General features: G+C 42.8%; 1 protein-coding gene across 1 annotated transcript in view; it reads left to right on the top strand.

Annotated features, from left to right (window-relative positions):
• Positions 1 to 1,341: 1,341 nt before the first annotated feature.
• The window catches only part of LOC108539312 (chromosome-associated kinesin KIF4A-like), a gene marked incomplete at its 5' end in the record, with an annotated part of 20,464 nt that continues 11,691 nt past the window's right edge, over positions 1,342 to 10,114 (top strand). Inside the window, 6 exons of the mRNA XM_017887900.1 lie at positions 1,342 to 1,471; positions 2,641 to 2,811; positions 3,483 to 3,590; positions 4,572 to 4,649; positions 5,001 to 5,096; positions 5,635 to 5,823. Coding sequence (XP_017743389.1) covers positions 1,342 to 1,471; positions 2,641 to 2,811; positions 3,483 to 3,590; positions 4,572 to 4,649; positions 5,001 to 5,096; positions 5,635 to 5,823 — 772 coding nt within the window. The remainder of the gene's footprint in view (positions 1,472 to 2,640; positions 2,812 to 3,482; positions 3,591 to 4,571; positions 4,650 to 5,000; positions 5,097 to 5,634; positions 5,824 to 10,114) is intronic.

Raw genomic sequence — 10,114 nt, forward strand, 5'->3', positions numbered from 1 at the left:
TGTTAGCCAGGATGGTCTCGATCTCCTGACCTCGTGATCCGCCCGTCTCGGCCTCCCAAAGTGCTGGGATTACAGGCTTGAGCCACCGCGCCCGGCCAAGTTTATGATTTTTAAGTGAATTAATAATTGTTTTTTTTGAGATGGAGTCTTGCTCTGTCTCCCAGGCTGGAGTGCAATGGCACGATCTCAGCTCACTGCAACCTCCACCTCCTGGGTTCAAGTGATTTTCCTGCCTCAGCCTCCCAAGTAGCTAGGATTACAGGCACCCACCACCATGCCCGGCTAATTTTTGTATTTTTAGTAGAGCTGGGGCTTCACCAGGTTGGCCAGGCTGGTCTCGAACTCTTGACCTCAGGTGATCCACCCACCCCAGCCTCCCAAAGTGCCGGGATTACAGGCGTGAGCCACTGCGCCCAGCTAAAATTTTTTTCAGTTGTACTTTCTAATACTATAAATCTCTATGGGTATAACACATGTGAACAGAATGTCCTAGATGACTTCAATAATTTTTAAGAGTGTAAAGGGGTCCTGAGACCCCAAAATTTGAGAACTACAGTCTTAGATTATTTTCGTACCCATCTTCCTTATAGTACCAAACTTATCACTGCATAAGTATGCTGGTATGCTCTTTCTTACTAGACACAGAAGAAATTTGAGAAGAAAGCTATTAGTGAAACTGAAATACTGTGGAGACTTTGGTCTAGGACATACTTGATCAGAAAGTACCCGGAAGCTATAACCAGGGTCAAAATATCTAGTCTTCTTAGAAACTTCTCGGTCTTGTGGCAGGCACATCAAGATAACCTCTCACAATGCCAGCCCTGGGTATCATTTTGGTACTCGATTGTAGTAAAGAGCATATCTACCTGTTTGTTCTTTTGAGATTTTTCCTTCAGGTCTCCATCCTGAATCTTATCCTTGCATGGGTGGACCACCATGTCACAGTCTGAGCTTATATGGCCCCAAGACAAACTAACATATTTTACTCAATCCATTACAACAAAAGCCTTACTGTGATAAGTCTTTCCAAGTCCCACTTTATGACCCATTTATTTCAACCAGTATTTAATAGAATAAAACCATTTAGATAGTCTCTTAGAGTCCTTTGTCTTATAAGTACCGCGCGCTAACCGATTGCGCCACTGGAGCCACTAGAGTCCTTTGTTACAGGATTTGCGATACTGTGTAAAATCCTAACCAGATGACTCAAACATTATTTAAATGATATTTACCTGATAGCTCCATCCATAAAATTATTTGAAGTTTCTCCTTAGAGCTCTTCCCCCTTCTCCTTGATGTTCAGGCTACTTGCAGTAAGGCTCACTGTTTCTTTCCCTGAAGGAGTGCTCAGATTGCTGACCTACAGCAGAAGCTGCTGGATGCGGAAAGTGAAGACAGGCCAAAACAACGCTGGGAGAATATTGCCACCATTCTGGAAGCCAAGTGTGCCCTGAAATACTTGATTGGAGAGGTAAACATCACTCTAACCAGCAGTTAGGGGGCTGGCTGTGTAGATTGAAATGAGATGTTAGCCTTGAAATATTGTCATAGTGTTATTGTCACTTTTCATGGTAGAAACCCCAATAACACTAACATTAGAGAGTTTAGTAGATAAAGGTTGGTGTAAGTAAGTTCAGGCCAGTCACTTACAAAAATATAATATGACTCACAAATTGATGCCCGTCGTGACTGGCCTATAGCAAGTGCTGAATGCATGTTAGCTGTTGTTATTAGGAAAGACCAAAATGCCATAGTGGGTCACTGGCTAAACATCAACTGTTATACTGTACTACTTTTAAAACCCCTATGAGATGTATATTCAAAATTTAAGATCCAGTCTAGAAAAGGGAAAACCTAAGCATCTTTTGACATATAAAGATTCATTTTAAGGAAAAGCCATCTTTGCTGACCTTAAAATGATATGTCACCTTACATTGTCACCAGAGGAATGAAAATTGATTGCCTCTGGTGATTGAAGCATTTTCACTCAAGACAAGCATACAAACTCCAAACCTATAAGTTTAAACAATGCTACCCTTTATACATTTTTGTGTTAGCTTAGCAGATTTGTTCTACTAAGGAAATCTTGATCAGTCTTGTGAACACTGATACTTATCATGTTCACCATCTGGGCTAGTAGTGAATGTAAAACTAGGCCAGTGTAGGATATCATGTAGCCTGAAGAGCCAGATCTGCAGTCTCAGTCTACGAGTTCTAACATGTGAATATAGACATTCTGAAATGGGACATAATTGGCCATAAGGGTGTGTCCTGTGGATTTCGCTTAAAAATTAAGGAAGAACTTCTTAAATATCAGAATTTGTAATTGTCAGATACTGTTCGGGTTAGGTTTACTCTTACCTTGAGGCAGAGCAAAAAATAAAATGGCCTTAGCAGTGGCTTCTAGCCCCAATATACATGTCTCAGCAGAAATGTGGACTCTTGGCCTGGGAATAGAACAATAGTATATTTACTATTCAATGTTGGAATCCATGTGACATGAAAAAATAAGAATAGACTTGGACGTGGAGGAATTTTTCTCAGACCCTTTCAAGAAAGCTGACATTATCCTGCCTATTGAAAGGGGGAAAGAAAGGTGGTCATTCTTCAAATAAACTGATCTTCTTTTATTCCTTCCAGCTGGTCTCCTCCAAAATACAGGTCAGCAAACTTGAAAGCAGCCTGAAACACAGCAAGACCAGCTGTGCTGACATGCAGAAGATGCTGTTTGAGGAACGAAATCATTTTGCTGAGATAGAGACAGAGTTACAAGCTGAGCTGGTCAGAATGGAGCAACAGCACCAAGAGAAGGTAAACTCTAGCAAGCCAAGAAGATACACTATGAAACTATCATTGCCTTGTATTGTTAGTTTTTTTTTAAAAAGTGGGGATATAAAATTTCTTTCAAAATCTATGTGGCCTTTTCTAAATTTTGCAAATAAGAAGAAACCTGAAGCAGAGATGTGACTTGTCTAACTTTATATATACCAGTGACAATGGCTCTTAGTTTCCAACTTAAATATGAATATTAACATGCTGAGAAACAGGCCCAGCGTCGTGGCTCATGCCTGTAATCCCAGCACTTTGGGAGGCCAATGCAGGCAGATTGCTTGAGTCCAGGAGAGTGAAACCCCATCTCTACAATAAAATACAGAAAATTAGCTGAGTGTGATGGTGTGCACCTCTGATCCCAGCTACTCATAAGGCTGAAGTGGGAGAATCACTTGAACCCATGAGGCAGATGTTGCTGTGAGCCATGATCATGCCACTGCACTCCAGCCTGGGCAACAGAAAGGAAAAAAAAAACTACACTGAGAAATATCCATGCTGTACTCACTACTTCATGCCATGAGAGCAAATGAGAACAGTTTACTTCTAAATCACAAGGGAGCAGTCACCTGGATCACTGCTTGAACTAAGTCAAAACTTCTTTTTCCCTTTGGTACCTTTGTTACTACCCATTGGGTCGTGTCTTTCTGTAGGTGCTGTACCTTCTCAGCCAGCTGCAGCAAAGCCAAATGGCAGAGAAGCAGTTAGAGGAATCAGTCAGCGAAAAGGAACAGCAGCTGCTGAGCACACTGAAGTGTCAGGTATGATCAAGAGGGAGAGGTCTCCAGAGATGAGTTTCACAGTACTGACTGAGAATCTTGTCTCATTTAGACCCTTGTACTGGCAGCAGATAGTTAATTACCTACTGGAAAAAAGATTTATAATGGTAGCCTCTATTGCCTTTAGGCCCTATTTGATCAGGTTAGGGGTACTTAGAGTGTAGCCACATATAGGAATAACCTCATTTTTGGTACCAAAATGGCAGCACATACTCCATACCAGACTCTGAGGCCTTGTGGTTCTTGGCGTCAACCCTGAGCTCTAAAGAGCTGAGGAAATGAAATCATCCAGTAGTTACTTAGAATCCTAGGGACATTCAAATCTGACATATTTGTAAAATGCCTGGGGTCTGAATATCTTCCAGAGGCTAGGAACACCACACCCTCCTTTAGTAGCATGTTGTAGCACTATTTTAGTCTAACTTAGAATCTTTTTCCTGAACCACCAGTCTGTAGGGTTTCCTTGGCACCTTCCATCTAAGACACAAGCAAACTAGTTAAGGTTGTATGCATGGATCTGGTTGTCTTAGGTGCCAGGTAGTTCAGTCAGGCTTATTAAAGTGGCAAGTAAACTGCCTGGTCTGTGTTAAGAAGGGTAAAGAGAAGCATCTATAGACTTCAAGAAAATAGAGCTAAGTTTCTGCGGGTTTCTTAATCAGCATCCCAATGTGAATAAGGGATATGAAGCTAAGGAGTGGAAAAGAATAAGGAAGGCTTGTCAGGCAGAGTCCGTGGTTCCTATGAGTGTGGTCAGAGCTGCTGGGGAGCACTGGAATAGAAGTGGCATTCAGGTCACCTAGGAACTGGGAATCAGACATTTTTCTGGGTGCCAATGCCTGCTGTGCAAAAACCATCTGCTGCCAGCAACTTGGCAGCAGTATGTTTTCATCTATGTGAGTTGTTTGGTAACCCACATGTAGTGCCCAAAATAACCCCACATATCACTGCACTATCTGGAAATAGGATGAAGAACTTGAGAAGATGCGAGAAGTGTGTGAGCAAAATCAACAGCTTCTCCGAGAGAATGAAATCATCAAGCAGGTAATAGTTTCCCACCCACTTGATAAGCCCTAAGAGACCCTGTTGCTACTGAGGCCAGCTCTTTGGACCAATCCCCATTGTGGTGACTTGGCTCTATTTCATGAGGTCTATATTTAGTTTCCATGTGACCTGTGCATTTCAAAGTGGAATAAACATAAGTTTTTAAATTTGCCATTTTCTGAATCTAATATTGTTGATATTGGAAAGTGGGAGTCAACGTACTCTACTATAATCCTGCCTCACTTTACTATGGTTTAACATTGAGCTAGCCTAGGTCTGGTATCTGTTTTAGTCATGAACACTCCCAGAAGCTGCCCTGCATTATATACTTTGTCTCTTCTTTTCAAATAGAAACTGACCCTCCTCCAGGTAGCCAGCAGACAGAAACATCTTCCTAAGGATACCCTTCTATCTCCAGACTCTTCTTTTGAATATGTCCCACCTAAGGTAAAATGATCAGTGCCTGTGATACCTTTGCACAGCGTAGGTTTGGGGTAAGTGTGCTAAAATTGCCCTTTATAAGAGGTTGACAGTTAAAATTCCCAAATTCTAGTATCTCACATTTCTTTGGAGTCCCAGATAAAACTACAGTTCAATCCTAAGGAAAGTAGGCACTCTCACTCCTCAGAAAGCTGACTTTGGGCCACGGGCAGGCATTATTTAACACAGCTGAGGAGGAGGAACAGGAGAAAAGAGCAATAATGTTCAGCTGTCCATCCAAAGATACTTATCTCATCATATCGTGAGTTTCCCTTTCCTCCCTCAGATTGGTCAGCCTCCAATTTCACTGCCTTCAAAGACTCTGCAAAGCCAAAGGCTAAAGCAGAATTTCTTCTGATTGGTAAAGCCAAGTGGGGTGAATTTGAGAGAGTCTGAAATCTTTGCTCTGAGAATATAGCTGGCAACAGTTACTGGGAAGATATGATGCATATGTAGTTTTTAATTTTTATTAAATAACTAAACTACTCCAAACCTTTTTTCTTAGCCAAAACCTTCTCGTGTTAAAGAAAAGTTCCTGGAGCAAAGCATGGACATCGAGGATCTAAAATATTGTTCAGAGCATTCTGTGAATGAGCATGAGGATGGTGATGGTGATGGTGATGATGATGAGGGGGATGATGAGGAATGGAAGCCAACAAAATTAGTTAAGGTGTCCAGGAAGAACATCCAAGGGGTAGGAGCCAGCTCTTCAACTTTTTTTGTTTTGTTTTGTTGTTGTTGTTGTTTTTGCAGTCAGAGTCTCACTCTGTCACCCAGGCTGGAGTGCAGTGGTGCATTCTCAGCTCACTGCAACCTCCGCCTCCCAAGTTCAAGTGATTCTCGTGTCTCAGCCTCCTGAGTACCTGGGATCATAGACATGCGCCACCACACCCAGCTAATTTTGTATTTTTAGTAGAGACAGGGTTTCACCATGTTGGCCCGGCTGGTCTCGAACTCCTGGCCTCAAGCAATCTGTTTGCCTCGGTCTCTCAAATTGCTGGGATTACAGGTGTGAGCCACTGCGCCTGGCCTAGCTCTTCAACTTTGTCAGGGATTCTAATTCTTAGTATTCATTCACTGCCACTGGGATAGTTTTCTGAATCTAGGAATGTGTTGGCCCCATACCCTTTAGCTACCATTTAGAGGCACTGACTCCACTAAAGGGGGGGCTTGTTGGGCCATCTCTGTGTAGAACCTGGGGCTAGTATAGAGGGCTGCTTGAGTGCACAAGTTGGCTTTCTTCTTGTTTTCAGGTTCTTATCAATTTGAATAGGTAATATTCCATACCATTTCATTGAAGCTGATACCAAAATGATCAGAACAATTCTTCATGTTTTTATAGCATTTTACAGTTTATAAACCGTTCTCATATATATTACCACTTTTAATCACCACAAAAAATCCAGTGAAGGGCCAGGTGCAGTGGCTCACACCTGTAATCCCAGCACTTTGGGAGGCCAAGGCGGGCAGATCACCTGAGGTTGGGAGTTTGAGACCAGCCTGACTAACAGGAAGAAACCTCGCCTCTACTAAAATACAAGATTAGCCGGGCGTGATGGCACATGCCTGTAGTCCCAGCTACTTGGGAGGCTGAGACAGGAGAATCGCTCGAACCCGGGAGGTGGAGGTTCCGGTGAGCTGAGATCATGCCATTGCACTCCAGCCTGGGCAACAAGATTGAGACTCCGTCTCAAAAAAAAAAAAAAAAANTCTTCATGTTTTTATAGCATTTTACAGTTTATAAACCGTTCTCATATATATTACCACTTTTAATCACCACAAAAAATCCAGTGAAGGGCCAGGTGCAGTGGCTCACACCTGTAATCCCAGCACTTTGGGAGGCCAAGGCGGGCAGATCACCTGAGGTTGGGAGTTTGAGACCAGCCTGACTAACAGGAAGAAACCTCGCCTCTACTAAAATACAAGATTAGCCGGGCGTGATGGCACATGCCTGTAGTCCCAGCTACTTGGGAGGCTGAGACAGGAGAATCGCTCGAACCCGGGAGGTGGAGGTTCCGGTGAGCTGAGATCATGCCATTGCACTCCAGCCTGGGCAACAAGATTGAGACTCCGTCTCAAAAAAAAAAAAAAAAAATCCAGTGAGATATTCATTATTTGCATTTTCCAGAGGGACCCCTGACCCACAGGAGGGAAACAACCTTGCCCAAGGTCATAAAACTACGTGACAGTCAGGATTAGAAACCAAATATTCTGACTCCAAGTCCAGTTTGCTTCCCCCACATCATGGTTATGTCAGTAAAAACCTTAGACCAGAAGTTGAGTGGGTACTTTATCTTTGCCTAACAGAGTGATTTCACTCCCTAGACTAAGGAACAAAAGGAATTACAGAAAAAGCTAATAATTAAGATCAAACACATTAAGTTAAGGCTAGTTAGGAACAATCTGACTTAGGCATGCTTTATTTGCTTACACAATGATAGTCCTGCTCAAACCTAGATGTTTTATGTTGAAACATTAACTTCCCAGGCATTACAGTTGGCCCCCAACTGTGCCCTGCAGCCACATTCCACTTAAAGAGAACAGTTCACAAGTTACCTTAGCTGGCTTCCTACGTTATTTGATTTGATTAGCCTATAGCTCATCACCTGGGGAACTGAGCCTTATAAACCTACACCACCAGGATGAAGCAAGTCATAAAGGTATAGACAGCCATGGTAGTAAATCATTTGGTCAGTCAGAATCATCAAGAATGCAACATATCATGTGCTCGTGGTGAAACTAAGAACTCATCCTTAGCTTCAGAGAGTTTATAATCTAATGGGAATACAAGGTAAAGGAATAGAAGCCTACCATAGAGAATATGGTAGCATATTCATCTCAGGGAGATGGACTGGGGAGTTTTTGGTTTGTTTGTTGTGTTTTTTTCTTTTGAGACCGAGTTTTGCTCTTATTGCCCAGGCTGAAGTGCAATGGTGCAATCTCGGCTCACCGCAGCCTCCTCCTCCCGGGTTCAAGTGATTCTCCAGCCTCAGCCTCCCAAGTAGCTGGGATTACAGGTGCCCGCCACCACACCTGGCTAATTTTATATTTTTAGTAGAGACGGGGTTTCTCCATGTTGGTCAGGCTGGTCTCGAACTCCTGACCTCAGGTGATCTGCCCTTGACCTCCCAAAGTGTTGGGATTACAGGCGTGAGCCACCGCGCGAGTTTTTAAGAGTGACTATAAAGCCAAACCAAGGAGGTGTAATTTAAGAAAATGCCATGAAAAGAGGTGACTATTGCTGTGTTGTAAGACAGAAAAGGAAATACAGTCTTGGGAGCAACTGCGAGACATTTCTGGCACAATGAATAGCATATTCCTAAGACTTGAAGATGGTAGTGGAACACAGTTGGGACACTTAGAGAAAATGGGGTAGAGAGTGTCTGTCTTTCATTCATTTACTCAACAAACATTTATGGACGTTTTACTATACTTGAAGTAGAGAGCATGAACTGAATGTAGATTAAAAGGTCAGCTAAGTAATAGGAGGCAGAGTTGAGAAGTACACACAGAAAAATGGTAGAGGCCAGGCGTGGCTCATACCTGTAATCCCAGCAGTTCGGGAGGCCGAGGCAGGCAGATCACCTGAGATCAGGAGTTCAAGACCAGCCTGGCCAACATGGCGAAACCCCATGTCTACTAAAAATACAAAAATCAGCCGGGCGTGCTGACGCATGCCTGTAATCCCAGCTACTTGGGAGGCTGAGGCAGGAGAACTGCTTGAACCCAGGAGGTGGATATGGCAGTGAGCTGAGATCACGCCACTGTACTCCAGCCTGGGAGACAGAGAAAGACTGTCTCAAAAAAAAAAAAAAAAAAAAAAAGGAGAGGGCCTAAAGCTCTGGAAAGGAATTTCCAAATGTGAGGTGAATACAGGTATACTTGTCCTCAAGGAAAGCTTCATATATTTATTATAGCACTGTTGCTCTAAGCTTAAAAGGGCAACATAGAAGTATATAGCAAATATTGCAAGTAAATAATATTTGCTATTAGTGATAAATCCTATGTCTAAAACAATGAGGAATTATTCTTTTCTAGGCTTTTCCCCTGATTTTATAATTTGGAAAGTGAATATAACTGGACTTTAAAGGGAGCAAGTTAGCATAAAATCTAGTTTCTCTGAAGTTACCTTTTGGCAATCTGAAAGTACATGGATGCTATGACTGCTCTTTGATCAGACTGCTTGCAGACGTATTACCTTTAGACCTTGATGCTTCACAGAGGACCTTTATTATTACTGCTTCAACCCAGCTGAAGCTGGCTGGGACTATCACTAGATTACTGAAAAGGAGACTGAAGCAGGCACCAAAATGATGACTTGTCCAGAGTTAATGGCTTCCTTACTCAGCCACATTTCCTATATGTACTAAGGAGATGCTGGGGGGTAAGTCATGTGCTATCATAGAAAAAGTAGTAACCTAGAAGCCAGATAGACATGGGTCTTGAGTTTGCCACGGGTTCATTGAGTAACCTTGAGCAAGTCAGTCTCCCTGGGCCTCAGATGCCTTATGTATGCAATGCAGGGTCTAGAACAGCGGTCCCCAACCTTTTTGGTACCAGGGACCGGTTTCATGGAAGATAGTTTTTCCACAGACTGGTCGTGGGGGTGGTTTGGGGATAAAACTGTTCCATCTCAGATATCAGTCATTAGTTAGAGTCTCATAAGGAGTGCGCAACATGCACAGTTCACAATAGGATTCTTACTCCTATGAGAATCTAATGCTGCCACTGATCTGACAGGAGGCGGAGCCCAGGCTGTAATACTTAGACTCGCCTGCAGCTCACCTCCGGCTGTGTGGCTCAGTTCCTAACAGGCCACTGACCAGTACTGGTCCCCAGCCTAGGGGTTGTGGACCCCCTGGTCTAGAATAGATTATGAATAAGGTTCCTTCTAGGATTAATATCCTGAGTCAAAGTAACAGTCAAAGTTGTGTAAATGGTTTTAATAACAATGCTTTTTTTTTTTTTTTTTTTTTTTTTTTTTT

The sequence above is a fragment of the Rhinopithecus bieti genome, unplaced genomic scaffold (genome assembly GCF_001698545.2).
Source record: "Rhinopithecus bieti isolate Rb0 unplaced genomic scaffold, ASM169854v2 scaffold_18033, whole genome shotgun sequence".
Classification (NCBI taxonomy): Eukaryota; Metazoa; Chordata; class Mammalia; order Primates; family Cercopithecidae; genus Rhinopithecus; species Rhinopithecus bieti.